The sequence below is a fragment of the Platalea leucorodia genome (assembly GCF_965183815.1).
Source record: "Platalea leucorodia genome assembly, chromosome: 1".
Classification (NCBI taxonomy): Eukaryota; Metazoa; Chordata; class Aves; order Pelecaniformes; family Threskiornithidae; genus Platalea; species Platalea leucorodia.
The window spans coordinates 40467380-40489185 of record NC_138823.1 but is presented as its reverse complement, the minus strand read 5'-3'; the positions used below and the strand labels follow the sequence as shown (position 1 = coordinate 40489185).

The window sequence follows — 21806 nt, the reverse complement described above, 5'->3', positions numbered from 1 at the left end:
AACAAATTCATTTTATATTTCGTGCAATATCCTGATTTCAAGTGAAGAATCAGGTGGCGAACAGCATTGGGAGCATATGTACTTGTTTCCTAGCAGCTGATTCCCATAAACCTCCGTATGGCTTTTTAAATACAGTTCCTAACAATAATGGAAGTTTACAGTTGCTTTACATCTGGCAATAGTGTAGATTTTATTGGCAAAGACGTTACTATATTTAAATAGGGATTTCTTAATATCAGTTTATTTTTATGTGTGACTATTATATTAAAAGAATCCTTACTCTATGCTGTCAAACCCTTTCAAATGCGTGGTCATAAATGACACAGGCAGAGATTAAGAGGTTAGTACCCCTCATGTGAGGCATAACTACTGACCACATGTCCATTTTAATCCATTGGACTATAAAATAAAATCATGGTGAAGACTTCAATCTATTTCACTTTGTTACTGAAAGAGAATAGGAGAGTATTCACGACCAGTTACCGTGTCTCTGCTGGGGAACGCTGAGGACCTCCAAGTAAGGGGCAATATTTTAAACCTTTCAAAATAGATTTCTTGCACCCATTCAGTCACTCAGAGAGCTTGAACATCAGCATGTGTATGCATCATCTCTGCTCTTTTCAACACTAGGCTTCCCTTAAAGGATCCAGCCACACATTAAATGCATATTTCAATTTAATTTCTCCATTAAATGTGAATGTTTCACTATTATTAGCTAAACCATTAAGCCCTAGCTGTCACTCTACAGAAAACATTATGGATATGTGCTGTTGCCAGTACTTTCATTCTCTTTCTGTGCTTTTCATGCTGCACTTTAAACTTTTAATTAATAAAATCTAAGCCATCAGAGGAAACTGACAATGCAAGATCTACTTTAATCAGTCAGCTATTCACTGTAGTACATTATTGGCAAAGCATCCTCTGGGTCCTTTCCAAAAGTCAACGGACACAACATGAGGAAAGGACAAAGTGACCTAGGTCATTACCTATGTATTAGTTTCAGAGTGGTGAAAAGTCTCTAGGATCCAATAGCATTGTACCTCTTTTATTATTTTTTTAAACGAGGATCAGAATAGAAAAATAATGCTATACTGAGGTTCTACAAAAGGTACCAGAGAATGACAAAATGACTCAGTAACATCACAGTGACAATGACTCAGTGACTTCAATCCATGGAAAGCTAATTGCCCCAAGGGAGGACGACAGGTTGTCAAAGATAAAAGTAAGGTTTCCTTTTAGCTGAGCTCAAACAAGAAAGAAAGAGTTTCTTGAATCTCCAAATCCAAAGGCCTGAAATACTGTAGATCAGAAACATTAACAGAACATTACTACATAAATCACTTGACACACTTTTCCTAATTTAAAGGCTTGTTTTCTGCTCCCTGAGAGATCAGGTGCCCCTTCCTATTCTTTCAAGGAAACTACAAAAAACTTAAGCATTAATGGGCAGCAGCTAAAGAGATGCAAAGATCCACTTCCCTTCAGCACAGTAGCACTAACCAGGATTTACCACTGTAATACACGTCCCATTAAATGTTATTGAGACATTCTCAGTCTTTTTTTAAAGAAACTAAAATAAAACCCTCTTCCTTAAGACATCCAGGCAAGTAGGTAATAGTGAAGTAAATAAAGTATGAAATTGTCTTTAATCTTACCCATCAGGCAGTTAAATATCAGGCCTAAATTAGTTGTCTAGGCTTCTTTTTTTTAGTAAAGCAGTAGCAAAGTTAACACCACAAAGGGAGACATGCCATCCTTAGATAGTTATTTAACATAGTAAAAATTAATCATTCTCTGGAAATACTTATTTTTTGACCTGTAAACTAGACCACTAGCCTCCTGTCTGTATGGCTACAGTTAGGTAAGCTGAATGCCCCTCAGAAGGAATGTATTAAACTGGAAATACCAAAAAAAGATATTTTTTTCTTCAGGTTTTCTGTGGAAAAAGCAAGGCACTGTCCAAATTCACATATCCATCTCCAATCCCAAGAAACCACATGACCCTTTATAACAAAATCAAGCCAGGTCTGTGCTATAAGATGCTACTGACCAAAGCTGTGCTGGTTAGTAGAATGAACCAAAAAGAGCTTGCCAGTATGGCTTTAGCACTGTCTCAGCCACAAATGAATCCTCAGTTAGCATTGTTAAGCTACCAAGATATTGAAAATATCTTGTTCACGTTTGACAACAAGTGGTGAAACACAGGGAGAGAGGGTCCAGGCCTCCGGTGCTTTGCCCTTCATACAGCAGTTTTCCATGTCAAATTCTATCACTGGGATTTGGTAGCATTTTCCCCACATCCCACAGAGATGTAAGAGGAACGTAACGAGATGAAGTAGTAAGAAAAAACTGCTGATTGGTTTTTGCTCTGTGGAATGGGGAAATAATGTTTTTTTAACTAAAACACGTATAGAAGTTGGAATATTTCAGAAATTAATCAAACCAATGTCTTCAATATTTTTTTTGCCACTTTCTGGAGAATACTACTTCAAATTTTGCTTGCAGCATCGTATGTTATTAGAATCAAGCCTGCTTTCTTTCAAAACTTCAAGTACTTTCTTGAGTTATGGGGGAAACACAACAATACAAATATTTCTCCTGAAGCATTTAATTTATATTTTGGGTTTATACTTTCAACTGTGAACATTATCTTGAAGAATGTAAATCTTACCACCCCCAAACTGTGATACGTATGTAAGTAAATTAGCAGTCACTATTTAGCCCAGATTCAATAGAATCATAGACAGAATCATAGAATTGTTAAGGTTGGAAAAGACCCTTAAGATCATGAAGTCGAACCGTTAACCCAGCACTGCCAAGTCCACCACTAAACCATGTCCCTAAGCACCACATCTACCTGTCTTTTAAATACCTCCAGGGATGGGGACTCAGCCACTTCCCTGGGCAGCCTGTTCCAGTGCTTGACAACCCTTTTGGTGAAGAAATTTTTCCTAATATCCAACCTAAACCTCCCCTGGCGCAGCTTGAGGCCATCTCCTCTCGTCCTATCGCTTGTTACTTGGGAGAAGAGATCGACTCTCATCTCGCTACAACCTCCTTTCAGGTAGTTGTAGAGAGCGATGACATATTGCTAATAAAACAGCTAAAAAATATACCACAAAATGACTGGATTGAAGAGGTATGAGTGGATTTCAGAGAGGCAGTTGTGCTGTGGAGATCAGGGGTGAATTTCTATCCTTGTCGGTCTTCTGAATGGCTCTTCTAGGAGCCACGCAAGATGCTGATCCAAACCAAGACCTCCATATATGGTCTGTTCCATTTGAAAAAATCCCTTCAAGGTGGAGCCCTGGCCATTTTATAACAGGAAACTGAATTCTTTCATCATTCAAAGATGACTTGTCTCCTCACGCCAAGGGTGAAGGGACCATTACCTTCTGTGATTCCGGAATCTGAATGGTTTACATGTAAGAGACTGTAAAACACCACTGCAGATAGCTCTAAAACATCAATAAAATAATATATATTATTTCTTTTGTGTTTGGCAAAAGTATGATGCAAAGTTCCCAGTTTTTCCAATGCGTTTATGGCAGGGCGTGTCTATTCCTACACATTCCTCAGGAACGAGTTCAATACAAGCACATTTCAAATCGTCCCAAATGCTAGTCCATAAAGCTAATTGCTTTTTTTGTGTGACTGAGATTACACTGGAGAATCACACTTTAATTTAAATTTCCTAGCCTTATTTGTGCTCCCATCAAAAGCATAACAAGGAGTAATCTTCCTTTTTTCTTTCTTTCCTTTTCTTTTTTTTTTAAATATAATCACCTTTTCATAGTAGGTTTTTTTAACACATTATGGTAACTAAGTGTAATGAAACAACCACTCTGAAGGAACCCATCTCTTGCAAATACACATTTATGTTTTTAAATTATTTGTGCAGAAAAATTTTGCTAAACCACACACCAATAACTAAAACATACAGGAAAAAAAAGGTTCTTCCCCCCCACCCCTTTTTTTTTTAGGAATTATGATTAAAATTATTAAAATTAAAATAATAAAAATTATGCTATTTTGGAAACACAAACTATTGTTATGAATAATAACCAGACTACTTGCCTTGCATTAAAAAGAACTTCAAAGAACTTAAATTCTGTGTTGTTATCTTTTGCTAAATCTATCACTGGGAGTCTACGCTTGTTTCTCTTATGCAATTAAAAGCTTCCAAAGAACTCACCAAATATTACACAAGGGATGAAGGACACAGCCTTTCCTGACTAATTAAAAATTCACAATGGGTGTCCCAGACATTACCAAACTTTGCTGTGATTTTACACTTGAGACATTACGGTTGTCTACCATCCAAATTTTGTATTTATTAATCATTTCAGCCATCCTGTCCCCATTCTCAATTTTGAAATGCCTGAACTCATTTTATAGTATCTTAGTTAAACCTTGTGCTCAGTCTGAGATTGGTGTTTGGTACTCACAGGCAGTGATTCAGACTTCATAGATTAGAATTTTCTCTGTTTAATACCTTAGATTATAGTTGTTATTAAAAATAATAAAATCAAACTATACAGAAACAAACTGCCTTACCTTCACCAGTTCCGTATAACCAGTTTCCCTTGCTGTCCACCAAGGCTGAGCTTTCAGTCCCTTGACATTGTAGAGGGAGCGCTGCCAAACTGATGCAAAGTGACCTCTTTGGTATCCAAGTTCATACCACTTGTATGCCTAAAAGATCACAGCTCTTAACAACCAAATTCATATCAGCTAAGCTCCCACAGAAAAAAAGTAACTTATCCTTTTTTTGGTAAGGTAACAGACTGTCTCTTTGGATGCCGGGGTTATTCTTCTAATGTAATGTAGTAACGAACACTTCAAGGAAACGAAAACAAACAAACCCAAAATCTCCAACTAACAATCCCAAAATAGATCAGTCAGCCAAGGCTGTCCAATCCAACATTAGCAAAACAGGATAATCTTCTCACAACCATTCAGACCAAATATGGGTCAGTAATCTAGGCGCTGTCCTTGGACTTGGGAGATCCAATTGTTTGTCATCTTGGTCAACCTTATTTTCTCTCTGTTTCAATTCTCTACCTATGAATTAAAGATGACTGCATTCTGTTGCCAATGGAGACGCTGTGATGATGAAAACAGTGCTGACTTTATGGATCCAAATTGTTACATAATTAACTAATACATACATGTACTTGAGTTTCTTCAAATATTTGTTGCCACACCAGAATTCAGCTGATGCTACTAATTTTTCTTGTCCCTTCCCTTTATTTCACAAACCTATTGAGGCTAATACCAGACCTTTGTTTGTCTTACTCTCCCTTTCCACAACTTGCTTTACAACTGCATAGCAGCAAAACAAGGTCCTGCAAAGGAAGAAAATGGGACGCTTGGAAAGAAAAGATCCAGCATGAGTAGCACTGTGATGAACCATATACAGAGAAGGCTACATATAGCTGCCTCCTTCCTGTCCAGCATTGCTACTACAGCTGCAATATTTCAGACAACACAAAAAAACCCGAGATATGACAGGACAGCTAAGTAGGGAGACATGAGGTAAGAAGTCCAGAGCAGAGGGAATGAGGCAGGTAGCAATCCCTGCCTTGAACAGAAACCATCCAAAAACCTCTTTACTTGGAGTCAGGCACAGAGTCCCTCTCTAGCTACACTGCTTGAAATTCGGTCCTTCCCAAGCCTGCAACCTATCCAACTCACCTCTGCCTAAGCATCACTCATCCAAACTTGGACCATGTTCTCATGCTCCTTCACCCAACCTGATATTTATTCTTATCTCACTCTACATAAAACAGCGTATAATTTCACCCTTGTGCTTCCAGTTAACAATACTCCCTCTATACCTCATCATTAGCCGCCTTCCCTGGTTGTACCCACCTCCTCACCAAGTTCTTCTCAAAAAAAAAACAAACAACCAACCAAACAAAAAAAAAAAAAAACAAAAAAAACCAACCCACAAAAAACCAAACCAAACCCTCCACTTTTCTTTCCAGAAGGTGTATTGAAAATCCGGTGTGCTGGTTTTGGCTGGGATACAGTTAATTTTCTTCATAGTAGCTAGCATGGGGCTGTGTTTTGGATTTGTGCTGAAAACAGTGTTGAGAATACAGGGATGTTTTCGTTACTGCTGAGCAGCGCTTACACAGAGTCAAGGCCTTTTCTGCTTCTCACCCCACCCCACCAGCGAGTAGGCTGGGGGTGCACAAGAAGCTGGGAGGGGACACAGCTGGGACAGCTGACCCCAACTGGCCAAAGGGATATCCCATAGCATATGATGTCATGCTCAGCATAGAAAGCTGGGGGAAGAAGAAGGAAGGGGGGAACATTCAGAGTTATGGCATTTGTCTTCCCAAGTAACTGTTACGCATGATGGAGCCCTGCTTTCCTGGAGATGGCTGAACACCTGCCTGCTGATGGGAAGTAGTGAATGAATTCCTTCTTTTGCTTTGCTTGCATGTGTGGCTTTTGCTTTACCTATTAAACTGTCCTTATCTCAACCGACGAGTTTTCTCACTTCCACCCTTCTGATTCTCTCCCCCATCCCACGAGGGGTGAGTGAGCGAGCGGCTGCATGGTGCTTAGTTGCCGGCTGGGGTTAAACCATGACATCTGGACAAGATGAACACTGTCCCCAGTAGCATTCTGGTATGGTAGTTTCCCTGCATGACTATTTTAATTGCTATTTGTTTTTCAAAGACAATAATTTCTCCTATTCTAACTCATGAGCATATGACAGTTGTCCATTAACCTGTCCACATTTGACATGAAGGCTAAAACACAAGACTTAGAGACAAAGACCACAGTACTAACTCTTTTTATGTATAGGGTCTAATGGAAAGCGAAACATACAATCAAATAAATGCATCTCTAGGAGAACAATTCATGTCAGCTTATTATTTATGTTTACCTTGAAGTCAGTAAACTAGAAGGAAAAACAAAACTTTTTTCCATACAAATCAGCCACGAGAACAGTGTGTGACTTACTAAGACTTACTTAGTCTTAGCAGTCAGTCAGTCAAGAAAACAAAGAGCTATTGGAAATTCTTCATGTAATGGATTATTTCTAAAAACTTCCAGGTGTCATCTTAGAGATCTCTTATTTCAGATATAAGGTAAGAAATAACTTTGGGTGGTTTTGTCTTCAAATTTTTACGTAAGTCTCTATATTATAACCATAGATTATTTTTTGAGGGTCTGTAAATTTTCTTCAAGCTTTTAAAAAATGTGGTCCTCTGATCTTTATAACTCTCTTGAAGTATGGACGAAAGGCCACAATAGAATGTTGTTGTACAGTATTTACCTGAGGTACAGAAAAACAGTGTGGATGAACGGAATAACAGCAGACCATATATAACCCTTCAACTTTTTTCCGTAGAGAAGCTTTGTAAAATTGTGTATGGGTTAAAAAAAAAAAAAAAAAAAAAAAAAAAAAAAAAAAAAAAAATTACCTTTGGGTAATACACAGTATATCTTTAAATTTTGATGTTATCTTGGTTAAGTCTCTGAAATGGAAGTATTATGATTTATGACGTATGTTTCCCAAGATGTAAGTTGTAATAGCAGTGAGATATCAATAGACTGTTCATGCTGACTGCCTGCATTCATTTGCACTGTCTGGAGTTAGCCCAAATGATAAGGGGAACGAATCACTCGTTTCAGCCACTGACTGATGACTATGAATGTTGCTGCTCTTTAAGATCCATCAGCTATAATCACGATGTATAATACTATTAATCCTTTTCTATTAGAAGAATTGTGCTATGAGGTTGCCATTGACGCATGGAGTAGGGTTAGGTTGCCTCACTCATCCTTTCCAGTCCTGAGTTTCCATGAGGAATCTTTCTTTTCGCACGCAGATCTTGGCAGTGGAAAGACTAAATAATGACCACTGTACTATTCACGACAGCTACAATAGTATAGCTTCTTCTCCAGCGAAGTAATTGTTTGAGATGCACTCACTTAATAAATTCTGTGTGAACAGCACTTTGTTCTATAATACCTTCCACAGTTCTAATTTATCTTTTTTTAAGTCAATTTGGCATTTTATCAAATTATAGTTGGAAAGGGCATACTCAACACTGTTTCCCTAACACTTACCAAGACCACATTCATAATTCCTAATTTAGCTCTAATAGATGAATATCTACCTTCAACAAACCTTCAGTGATGGCAATTTCACATGTTCCTTAAATATTGATCTGTTTCCTTGATTAAATCTTGAAGTTCAGCAAGCCTAGCAAGGTCAGTGAGAAAAATTTAGCTTAATAGTGGACTTTCCACTGATAAATTTAAAAGTGTTCTCTATGCCAAGAAGTTCATTTGTCATTGATTACAACTTTTTCTACAGCAGATTTGACCATTAACTCCATAAACATTAACACATAATTATCCTGGGGATTGGGATGATATACATTAATTACATCTGTGTGGTATCTTTAGTCAAACATTGTAAGGGGATGCTCTAGGCTCAATCATTCAACCCAGAATATCCCACGGAAGCATACAGGGATTTCCTTTTTCATTTTCTGTTGAGAGAAGGACAGAGTCAGACAGAGAGACAGCATACGTGCAAGCAGATGCTGTGTGTGTTTACGCACATGCACGTGAGTGTGTTTCTGTATAGAATGAGGCCAACTAATTCTCACTTGTAAATGAACTTTTAAATTCAAAGAAACTTAACTGGAAGAATATTTTATTGTACTTTCAGAGAAGGCAATCTAACTTTAAAAATACAGATATTATTACATTTCAACGTATGTATAACGTATTGTAATGAGAGTTCCACATTTTATAAAAAAAGAGAATTAACCTGATGAACTACGCTTAAGAAAGATCACTAACATAGGCTTCATTATAGTCCACCTGTCTATAGCTCATATTGGAGAACTGCCTACCAACTGGGCCAAGATACTCAAGAGGTCAGCATTCTTTACAGTATTTTACGTATCAATATTTCAGACCTATTACTAGATAACTGATTAAAAAGCAGTTCCACTATGCTTTTTTATTCCTATTCTTTTCACATTTCCCATCCAAGAACTTGAGTAGGGTTTTTTAGTTTGTTTTTTTTGTTTGTTTGTTTTTAAATTCATGCCCATAGTAAAGTTCATTACTAATAACAGTCTTCAACAAAAGCCCTTTGCTCCCCTACCATGGCAACAGTGCTAATTCACACATTTAAATTTGGCTTTTACATTAATTTTGGTTTTAAATTACAAATTGGAAACTCTTATGGTTTTCAGTTGCATATGTTTGCTTTTGTTGGGCATGCAACAGATTTGTTGCACAAATCTCTGCTTTTCTGATCTGTTTGCTACTTTAATTATTGAACAAATACCATAACTCAGACCACACATTCAGTCCTCTCATGGTCGTCTTTTATCACATACTCATCGGTGCTCAGTCACTTTGGGAAAGAAGTGAGGTTTACAAAACACTGTTATATCAGAGCTATGAAAACTTCTATACAGTGATATACATTTAATTGGTTTTTTTTAACTCTGGTTAAAATCTTTGTTGTAAGTGGTAGGAGCAGAAAACAGACTCTAAAAACACCTTGACTGAATTTTTGAAAAATGTTTGGTGTCTCAGTTCAAACTGCCCCATGCAAGCTTCAAAAGTTTAGGTTAGTTCTAAAGCAAGGGGTGCTAAGAGATTGCATTGTCACACCAATGGCAGATTTTTTGCTGTTGCTCATCTTGACCTCTACACACATATGCTGGATTGTTATTGTAATAGGACTACTCATGTTTTCAACATTGAGCCCGTGATTAAAAGTTTTTCTGGATTCTGAAGTCCCTCAGAGGTTTAGACTTTAAAGCAAGAATATGTTAAATGCGTACCTCTTTGTCCCCCATTCTCTGCAAGGCATCACCCAGATGAAAATAAAAGCGTCCGTCATTTGTGCCGGGGTCACCAGACTCTAGTCCTTCCTAAAAACAACCAAAAAAAGTATAAGAGAAACTTCAGTAGGACTTTTAAAAGAGTTCATTTGATTGCTGTAAATAGGCTGCCAATTACTATGTGAGAGACGGGCTATGAAATTGGCTGTAAAATACAACCACTATGGTAACCCGGAACTTTGGTTGAATGAATACAATACTTCAGTAAAAAAACACTGAGAAATGTTATCGGTTTTCCAAATGCCATGGCCTCTCCCCTCAGTCCCTCCAAGACAGAGGTGTATTCAGAGATGGATGCTTGCTCCTGACCCTATATACATATACACAAGCATTTTAGAAAGCTGGATTAAGGTTTTATTTTGTTGTATTTCTTCCCAAACACTCAGAATTATACACAAGCCCTCTCTGGATTTTTCAAGAACCTTAAGTTTTCAGCATACTGTCAAACTCATAACAATTTGAGACTCACAGCTGTGTACTTAGGGTTAACTACTAATAAAACAAATATTTGATGTTTAAGAATTGATGAGTCTCAATGTACCAGCTTGTTCCAGTTCATAGGCAGTGATATAGCAATATAACTCCAACATGTAGCTTAAATTGTCATTTGTGATTAGCATGCTTCTACCTTGACATGTTTTATACATTCCAGTTTTATTTTTTTACAGGTAGAATATTTACTGTAGGTGAGAAAAGAAAAATACCTTTAGATAGGGTATGCTCTCTGCTATCTTGTTTTCTGCCTTCAGGATGAAGCCATAATGCACTTTGGCAAAACCATCATTTGGAGCCAGGCTTAGAACCTGTTTGAGAGCAAATGAATGAAATACTCATGTATGGATCTATGCAAATTAACAAACCTGTGCGCATATTACTATTTAGTGATGCAATGACATTTTCTTTCATCACTGACTCTCAGATAAATTCTTGGTTTGGCTGTATTTCTTTTTCCCATTCACTTTTGTGCCTCTCCATAAAAATCTATTACAAGCCACACTTTAAAGTCTCAGATGTAAAATTATTCCAACTGGAATCTCTTAATTGCATTATTTTTTTGTTATCCATCTTTCTCCACCCTCTCTCTTGAGCTACAGCATGCTCCATTACAGAATTAACACCATTCATTAACACTTAAGTTACCTATCCCAGGTCTGACTAATCTGAAGGAAAGCAGCTGCTTTTGAACAAGTCTACAGCACATTCACGGGAAGCGCAGTGTAGAAATATACCTGAAATAGTTTCAAATTAGATAGGTTTATACGGGTGGCAAACTAGTCTTGGCAAGAGAAAATAGACTACACTGCAAAGCACAGTGAGTACAATTTAGAAAGATGCTGTGAAATAATGGTTGCATCACGTGATGGGACTGCGGAAACCCTGGGAACACAAAGGGCATTCTCAGCACGACAGTGAACTGGAGCATGCTCTGGAAGAGCTTACTCTTGCTTGGCCAAGAGAAAGCTATCAGATGGTAATGCAAGGTCTAATGCAGTAGTGATTCAACATTCTTTCACGTTAGAAGGTGATGGATAAATTATTCTTGTATAGTTGTGTGCTGCGCTCTTTGACCAAGACCATGACCTAGTGTGCTAAATTAAGCTAGAAGATTTTCATATCCTGAACAAGATTCAGATAACGTCTGAGTTATAACCTGACTTAATTTTGCAGGAAAGGAAAACCCACAAGCAAATATCCAGAGATGGATATTTCATGGGGACTGCGCAAGAGAAAGATTTGTGAATACAGGGACAGCTGTAGGAAAGGATCACTGTACGGGGGAGTGTTTCAGCGAAAGGAAGTGTGAAGCTGGCTGGCTTGAGTTCTGAAACATGTACCCCCAACATTACTGAGATAATTTAAGTGCATTTGGTCTGCCTCAGCCAAGGGGAAAATTAGAGAATGTCTTGATCTACTTTCCAGCACCACATTTCTCTGATTTATATATTCAATATCATCTTTACCTCTACCTCAATTATATGGTCAAGTTAATCTGCTGTTACACCTCTTCTCTCCTTAAAATAAGGATGGACAGTCTTATCAGGAGAGATCCTCAGTCTGTGAGGATCATAAATGCCTGGGAGTCAGTGGAATCACAAAGGCTGACACCTGCTGAATGTCTGGCACAGTCACTAAATGCAAAACAGTGGACGGATGAGCAATTTCCCTTGCCTAAATCCATTTTTGAAGCTACTAAACTTATGCCATGAATAAAATGTCTGCATACATTATAGCCATTTCCCTCTGCCTTTTCCAGTCACTGTCTAACCTAATTTTTCAATCAAAATAATTACAAGCCAAACCATAACAAGTCCTCTGGGCCAATTTCTCTGCTTTCTCAAATCTTATTACATACAAACTACATCTGAGCAAAACCAAAATCAGTGCAATGTGAGTATAAAATGTTATGAGTTAAAAATAACAGCATTTCACTTCTTTGTGCAGAAAATAGCTACTATGAAAGAACAATCAATTTGAGAATCTGTCTGAAGTCCATAATATGACACATTATTAACAAAAAGTGAACTTGGTAATTCATAGTCAGGATGAGCTTGATCCCTAGTTCAGAATATGCTACCACCTTATGCAATTTATGCTTTTGGCCCCGGCACTCTGTGTATAATCATTTTGGTCCAAGAACCTGTACCTGCAGGGTGAAATAAAATGACTGACAGAAATATTTATTAGCCATATAATTTCGTTACAGTTCCTTTAACTGTAGGATAAAGCTATCTGATTAGTTAAGACAGAATAGAATTTTCTGTATTACAGTTCATTTAAACTATGCTGAGTTGCATTAAGGCGTGATCTACATTCAGAGCCCCTAAAGAGAAGCGAAGAGATACAATCAGCAGAAATTACACTGGAAGTATTTAATGTAAATTGTATTACTCTGTTGCTGTTGCTGCGTGCAATATTAATTATGTTTAGAAATAAGTTTTACTAAACTGCTCATAGCCTATTAAATATTAATCATGAATACAGAAATTAACCTCTGGGGCTATCAATAGCTAATTAGCCAGGGCAGAGGACTGTGTTAATGTGGATATTCTGCTTTTGGTACCTGAGATAGCTCAATCAGAGCTGGCTTATGCGTGTCTGTATAATGCTGCACTGAGCCATGCAGACAGGCCTCAGCATGGCGGGCAGAAAAAGTGCTACTAGCAGAGTAACTGGTCTTATAAAGTTCTCTTCCACTGTATTTTACCATAATCTGTAGATCTTTGAAAACAAAAATAGCTCTAAATTCTACTAGGACTACTTTTAATGTTATGTTTCCATGTCCCTAAGTGTAATGTTCAAAAGAAAATGCTTTAACATTAGAGATAAAACTGAAATCCTCTCCAATTGGACACCATTTTCCATTTGTGGTTCAGCACAAAGCCTGGCAAATGCATATTAGAAAAGTATATTTTGTGTCAGTTAGACTATACCACACTACAGCTGTAAGTACCAAACTCTTGATCTGAAGTTCAGTGTTTATACACATTGCTTCTGTAGCTAAAAGAAGAAACATATCATATTTAAGACTTTTGAAATAAAAATGGGAGTATAACACTTCAACAGCTGCTAAGACACATCAAATTTGAAATGCAAAATAAGAATTGAATGGAAAATAAGTAAACTGGCTATTAAATGTAAAGCAGGAAGCTTTCATTCACTAGGATTCCTTGGGCATCTATTCAATTTCTTGGAGAGATGATGCCAGCTACAGTTAGTCTGGTCTGAAATGGTATATACTGTAATCCCAATGTAGGGGATAGTGCCTGTGAAGGGTTCAGCTGGTTGTGCATGCTCAGTCCATGCCTAACACAGGCTGATAACACTGAATTAAGATCAAACTGTTATAGCAGGAAGCAAAGGAGGACATGGGTATCTTTTGCCCAAGAATCTAGCAGATTCCCAGGATATGGGAAATTTGGAGTCTAGATTCTCGTGCATAGAAGAGCGTTCAACTGCCTGGGAACTTGCCTGAGGAGCAGAAACAAGTAGCACATACACAACTAGTTAGACAACCATGAAGAAAAGAATGGGACCCAGAGGGGAATCTGCAAGAAGCTGAGCCTTCAGTCAAACAAGGGGTATGTGCTCTTGAGGATGAGTCCTGAGCTCTCTTCTCTCTTCCTAGGTGCCCATGTCTTCCGCATTAGAGAACACTTGAATAAAATGTATGAAAAACCATGAACAACCTTACAGTGGGAACCAGAACCCAGGATTCATAAATATTGGAGGCATCTACTGTGCAGCACTGAGTTCATGCTCTTGTCTGTGGTCTTATGTTTTCCATCAAATGACTAATTTGTCCTACACTAGTGAGAAGGGGGATTTAATCATAATACAGAAGTTTCCCAGGTTTCTCAAAAATCATGGGAAGAGTAAGACGTCTCCTGAAGGCTCCCAGAACTAGTCTTCACAGTTTGCCCCACTCTTTATTGACTATACACAGAGCCTGAGTACCTATGGTAGGAGCTCCAAACCATATGGCAATCACTTTCTAAATATGCATTGCAACAGCTGAGAGAAGCACTCGAGCAGACCATATGGCCCCTAAGCGATCTGCCCAAAATCATGTAAGAAGCCTTCAGTATCACCAAAAATAAAAGCAAGTACACATGACGTTCTGCCTGTTCCTTGGGTTATATTTCCTTTCTTAAAATTCTTTATGTAAATTTATCTTGAATTACAACAAAGAAAAAAAATTACATTAATGCATTGGAATTCAACCTGAGGAATAGCCAGAATATGGACAAACCCCACACGATTTTTAAAAAGAATAAATCCAACTCCTTTTAAAAGGTATTTATTTGTTGCTCTTTTACAAGGACAGAACTTCAGTATCTATTTTAGTGTTTAGTGAACTGCAAAACAGAGTAATTATGCTGGATAAAGGCTATGGAAGCATGGAAAATAATATATTAAAAGCAGACTTGTTCTTATTTTGCATATCTGTTCTTAATCAGAGCAGTATACACTTCTGAAGTATATCAAACTCAATATCAAAGTAATTATATAGCAAACTCATTACCTTCTTCCATTTATAAAAAATCCTGTAATTAATGATATTGAGAAATTCTAACATCTATATTGTTTGCAGCAAAATACTGAAAAATTGCAAAGGAAAATCTTGCCCTAAAAGAGTATGGTTTTGTTTCTTCAAGTTCCTTGCAGCTTGCGAAGCAGGTTCAGTTAATACATTCTATCTTTAAAAGCTGATGTTTCCAATCCTCTGGGAAATTTTGACAGCAGGCCAAAAATTATTGAACAGAAATGTTTTATGGAGGGGCCTACAAAGCAGCCAAAGTAGCAAAGCAAACATTATTCTGGCAACATCTGAGACTGCCAGAGGAGCTTGAGGAAAAAAAAAAAGAAAAAATGGTATTATCAGGGTTCGGCTCCTGCTTCCAACCACATGGCTGAATGTCCTCCTTCTCTTTGAGAAACTACCTGAGATGAGAATCCCCTCAGACTCACAGATGTGGGGGATGGAAAACCAGGCCTTTATTCTCAGGAGGTGGTACTAATCATGCTGACTTGTCCTCCGTCTACATAACCAGCCAACTACTGTACTACACCTGTACTAAACAAGCACTGCAACAAGTGTGCCAACATCAACAAGACCATTTCCGATCAGGTGCTGACAGCTTGTGCTCTACCAGTGACATCAAGCTCCGCATCTGTCAGAGAGCTGCCAGATGTTAACGGGGTTTCTAGATCATAGGAGCAGAGCGGCCCTTCCTGGCAGTGAAGTTTCCCCAACCTGATAACTATAGTATAAGATAGGAATATAAATCCAATGAACTGTCCACACTACAAGCGTCATGAAGGAAAAACAGAATTTAGGCTGCCTACAATAGTCATGAAAAAACAAAGGTTAAATAGCTGTGTGAGTACTGAACTACTTTATCACACAGTTAGACACGGTGTGCCTGTAAAGAAACAGGCTTACTTCTGCTTTCCATGTCTTGCAGATAAGACACCTTTTTTTATACTATGCATTACATCTATATGTATTGTCAATATATTCCAAACGTGGCTACCAGAAGGTATTAGAAATCAAATATTATTAAGCATATGAAAAACATCTGCATTTCTCTATGAGGAACAACACTTAGCATGACAGTATCAGGACATCTGAATTAAAATTAGAAGGTAATTAAGAACTGCACAAGAAGAAAAATCATATCTATAATCAACCCTTCAAAACCAGACATGCAAAATGTTTAACAACTAAAAAAGTTAAAAGGAAGCAACCTTTAGAATGAGCACATGAATGCAAATAATATTTTTCCTCGGTTGGAATGGAAACTCACCTCTTCATATACTTTCTTGGCATTGCTGTTATCTCCTATCAAGAGGTAGCCAACACCAAGGTCATTCTTGAATGAAGTATCACTGGGAAACAGCTGAACTAATTTCTGTAGAGTAACCAGGGAACCTCTCATGCGACCTAATTTGATTGAACAAGGCTTAATTACTACTACAGATATGAGTAACAGTAGTAAGACGCTTACACAACATCTAAGAAAACATAAATCAGGGCAAAGTGTTCCACTTTCATTAACGATCAAGAAGCAGAACTTGAAAAAAACTTGTGCAGATAGGAGTATATTCAGCTACTTTGTTGTCACTGGGGGTGTATCTGTACAAGGAATATTTCAGGAAATCACTGCGAATGCATATCATGCAGTGTTATGGTAGCCTCTAGTGGAGAACCGTTCACAGTGTGGCAGTAACGACATTATTTAAGCTTTGGTTGCTCTTTCATACACAGATGTCAAAGTGCTCGACAAAAGTAGCCAAACATATGAAAATAAACTTAGTCTTAATTGAGTAAGTAATTAAATGCATTTCTAGTGTTAAGCAATGGTTCCACTATATTTCCATTATGAAATTAATTAAAATTAAGCTTAAAATTAAGGACATTCCTCGACTTCCCAGATGAGGTTTTGCTGAGGAACAGCAAGATCAAAACAAGTTGATATGAAAATCCAGCCGATGGGAAGAGAACTCTTTTCTCCACCAAAGTTGACTGTGCCTCATATTCTAATCAGCACTTCTTGTACATCACAGAATTGAGATCTAAACTTTCATATGTTATCCCTGAGTTCAATTCCATTCTTCTCTATGTTTACTGAACGTTTATTCTGGGTATGTTTACTCTGTGTATGCCATTAGTTTCCTCATGATTTCCCTCAGCTTCAGTAGAAAAAGGACATTTTCTTCTTTTTCTGTCAATAAAAATTTTTTGACCACCTACCATCATGGCTTCTCATAGCACCTAGTGTACTGCTATCTACAGACACTATTATCATACAAGTAATTATATACACTAGTTCCCTAGAAAAATTTTAAAGAATTTTAAAATATTTTTCATAAGCATTTACGAGATTAGAAACATAAGTCCTACCTAAAATTCAATAGAATCGGTACTTTTAAGTCCTTAGTGATCTTTTGAAAGTCTTGCTCACACAACTTCCATAATTTTTACTCTGTCCTCAAATCTTACCAAGAAACTGCTGCCTGTCTGCTTCTCGTTTCAAGCTCAGTTTTATCAGATCTGAAGGGACATTTGGCAGACTAACCACCTCATCATAGGTGTTGATGGCTTTTTGCAGCATCTCATTACTTCTCATTTTCTCAGCTAAGTCATCTTCAGACTAGAAAGAATCACAAAACCATTATTAGAACACATAATAAACCATTAGTCTTAAAAATAACTTTGTTTTCTTAAAAGGCAAACTATGCAATTGTTAGACTATGGGAATAATTTTAGAATTATCTTTAATCTATATAATTTTGGCATAACAATGGAAAACTTATTTGGTTGTGCTTTATGTTAAGGAAGATTAGAATTACTGTTAATTCTTGTTCCCTGCAAACTGTTTGAAAGCATAAGCATGACAAAATTTGAACCTAAAAAATACATTAACACATGGGTTTGGTTAATATTCGTAGAAGTCATAATTTCTGCTTTTGAAAATAAATGAAGCAATCTGTTTTAATAATATGGAAGAATTGTAAATCGCTGCCTACGGATTATTTGTATACTAAGCCTCACACTGGCAGTAATACACAGATCAAAACACACCAACAAACATTACTTTCATATATTCCAATACAAATTTATTTACACTTGTTGTTGGAAAAATAATTAGGAATTGGCTTTGCTCTTGCATATGTTGATAGAATAGCTACCCTACAACTCTTTAGAACTTAAAATTCATTCATCAAGCTCAGGAGCAGACCAAAGGATACACAAGATCTCTACTGTGAAACTACAGCTTCAGTGAAGCCAATGGAAGCCACTACTGATTTCACCTGGGGTATGGCACATTCATAATTTGTTTCCACAGCTCAAAAAAATACGACTATATCTCAAATGCTGAATTTTTAAAGCATTACTTTGAATTTTTTACACAAATGTATGCATTTTCGTGTGTTTAATGCATTCTTCCCAAATACTTCTTTTTATTGGCTTATGTTCTTAAGTCAATTAGCAGAGCACGGTGTGGGTGCATCGCAAACACTGCAGGTGCAGAAGCTCTCATTGGTCTATCTAAATTCACTGTTGTATCAATCAAACACATCAATTTAAACAGCTTCAACTGTGCTAGCTGCATATGCTGTAGTAAATAGTTAATATATGGAATCTTTTTGCACTTCTGTCCTTTACTTTTTTCACTTGGGTTACTTTGAAATTTAGGATGGGAAATACCAAAAAATATGGTTACTCAGCCAAACAGTTGATCAGAAGGTTTCAGAGATAACTTCAGAAATCAGTTTTAAGAAATAATTTATTTTTCTGATGTACATTCACTAGGAATCTGCTTTTCCTTTTTTTTGAGGGAATAGCAGGGCAAAGAACAGTAAAAGATACACAAGTAAGAGGCAAAAATTGTCAGCATAAAATCTGCATAAATTCACCAGTACAGACACTATCAATAATATAAGGAGGTTTAAAACCTATTTACTCTTCTTTTCAGCCTTAAAGATGTTAACAATTTCTGTAGGATACTTTTCATCTGGCCTAAGTGTAGCTCCAGAAATCAAATTAGGAATTGCTCAAATTTCTGAAAAACACTTCTAATTATGAAATTTTGCATAATTTTGGGGGAAACAGTTGCCTTTTAAAGCTATTAAAAGATCCAGAAAAATGAATCCTCATGTCTTATTAGAAACTGAATCTACAAAATTAGCATGTAACATTGGTTCATAGAAATGGAGAAGTACACTCTTGTGGTGAATTCCTGGCATTTACCTTTACCCTTCTCTGCAGTTTAACCTTTAGTTAGTGATGAGAGATAGCAAATTTGTATGTGTTGTGTTGGTATAAATACCCATTTAATTGTAACACGTTACAATGTAAATCCTAAGAATAATCCGTCACTGAAGCCCATGATTTTCCCATTCCTTCAAACACCTTCAAGTTACACATACTGGATTCAATAAATTGTCATTGGTCATGTTAATATGAGCGTTCAGTAAAAAGACTTGTATAAGCCTACAAAGGCTACTGAAAATGGAAATGAATTTATAGTTATTTTTATACATTCCCACAAACTGTATGCTAATTATGACTTCAGATCTTGGTCTGTAGGACCTTTTAAGCATTACTAAAGTATTAAGTTGTGACTACAAATTGTTGTAAAGGGACAAATAAAGTTGTGTCACTGGGGAGAATTCTGAGTAAGTTTCACAGCTGGCTTCAAAGATCTGCTCTCCTCCCTAAAAGCAGTGAGCTAATGAGGAGACAGAAGGCATATTCTCTTAGATATAATGAGCAGATTCATTAAAGGGGTAAATATTAAAAGTGTAAGTTAACAGAGTTAAGTCCATCATATATATGAACCGAAGTGGTCTCCTGCTGTAAGAAGGCAAATAGTTCAGCACACTATCCCTCACACAGAGCACTAAAGTATTTGGTCTGCTCTGTATCAAGCGCTTGTGTGATAGTTTTTTGGATAATCATGGCTTTGGTTTTAGCATGACTATTATTAACCAAGTGAAAACTGGTTGTGACTCCAATTCAAGTGCCTCATTAATTGTATAACAGCACGATTCCCTTCTACGGTAAGGGTTCCACTTTGCTCATCTTGATTAACAGGAGTTCAAGCAGTCTTTTATTACACCTAGTGCAGTGGGATTATCCTACTATTTATGAAAATACAAGGGTTATTCTCTTCTGAGATATCCCAACACGGCTCAAAAGTATTACGAATGCAGAGATTATTTTCCAATGCTTTCTCTTTTTTTGGATGAGAACAGCTGGAACAGAACTCACTCCACAAATAAAGGCTAATTAAGCCTCCTTGCCTACAAATTTGGGTTCTTTATCCTTTAACACTCTCTCTAGAAAAACTCCAAATCCCTCTCCCTATTCCCACTAAGCAAAAAACAGCATTTAGCCCAGAGCTGACAGATGTGTTGATTTACCAGCTGCAGCAAACAATATGTAACAACTAAGTTCTGCCTGTTGTTCCTGCACTAGGACATTAGTTGGGATTTATCTCTTACTGTTCATCTGACATTTTTTGTGACATCTACAGGATGTATCTTATTTTTGTGTTATTTACAATATTTCCCACTACACTGAAGTTAAGACAAAATCTTCCAAAGTAATTGGGGAAGGATAGAGAACTGAAACAGTTAAAATATGACAGACCACATAATTCTTTTTTTCCTTAGGAAACATCTCTAAAATTATAAATGGAATCTGACTAGGGTTTAGAACTCTATTTTTAAAAAAGGTTTATTTTATCTTTTTTAACATTTATGGCTTTTTTTAGTACCTGTGCTTTCCCATATCTTGCTCGAGGACTCTGTGGATATTGACTCACTAATGCTTCAAAGGCCCTTAGAGCTTCTTCAACTCTTCCCTGAAAGGTAGAGATATTTACCAGCAATTCTATCTAATAAAAATGCTGAAGGATGCATGACCTAATAACACATTAGTTTCCCCAATTAAAACCAAACCAAACCAAAACAAAAGAAAACAAAAAAAACCCGCAGACTGAATCAACAGTTTTCACTCATATTTTTGTTGGGATTGCCTGCTTATTTAGGAGAAATTCATTGTCATTACTTATGAAACAATATTATCTACTTTCCATGGTTAAAATTAATAGCTTTGTTTTTATTTTACTCACTTTCCCTTTGTTGACTGGAAAAAATGCTGAAATGACAATAACCTGTCTATATCAAAACGTAAAGATTCTATTGCTAATAACAAAATCCAAACTGAATGTAACAGAGAATAAAAAGCAAGTTCTACACACATCCAGAAATTTCCTCTCCGCATACCTCACATGACCAGCAGTATCATGACTGTGGTTCTTCTAGGGGAAATACTAGACTCATCCATAGTGTACGGCTCTTTCCTCCAAATGTTTTGAATAACCATGTCCCTCAGGACATCTCACATGTGCTCTGTGTCTCTTCCCTGTCCCACACAAAGTTCAAATGTAACTATGGTATTCTCATAATTGATGCTGACTGGCAAGTAAGGATGGAAGTTGAGGAAAACCAGCTGCACTGTTAAATAGGAGCTGAGCGCTGGTCAGCAAAATTTGGCATCAGATCTCGCTGCCACTTCCAACACTTACAGCTTTATAAATATGAGGGATTATTATACACAACTGTCTTGCTATCTTCAAATATTACATATGTCTGATTTGTTACTAAATTTATCCTGCTTCCTACTAAACAAAAGCATGATTGTCTGCAACTCATCAAGGGACACAGGCAGCAAAAGAAAGTCAGGCAACTGACCCTATCGGCTCATCAAAAGTTTCTGTTATGCCTTTCTCTGATCAACCAATTGTTTAAGCAACAAGAAGCATGAAAATGCTTTTCATTTTTGTATTCTAACATGTAAACAAGGCTCCTAGTGAAGAGAAGCAGCAGAGGCAG

General features: G+C 37.0%; 1 protein-coding gene across 1 annotated transcript in view; it reads right to left on the bottom strand.

Annotated features, from left to right (window-relative positions):
- ASPH (aspartate beta-hydroxylase) overlaps positions 1-21806 on the bottom strand; it is a 100733-nt gene that overhangs the window by 14700 nt on the left and 64227 nt on the right. Inside the window, exons 5-10 of the mRNA XM_082321476.1 lie at positions 20687-20773; positions 17404-17554; positions 16208-16344; positions 10604-10702; positions 9840-9929; positions 4558-4695 (exon numbers count right to left, since the gene is read on the bottom strand). Coding sequence (XP_082177602.1) covers positions 4558-4695; positions 9840-9929; positions 10604-10702; positions 16208-16344; positions 17404-17554; positions 20687-20773 — 702 coding nt within the window. The remainder of the gene's footprint in view (positions 1-4557; positions 4696-9839; positions 9930-10603; positions 10703-16207; positions 16345-17403; positions 17555-20686; positions 20774-21806) is intronic.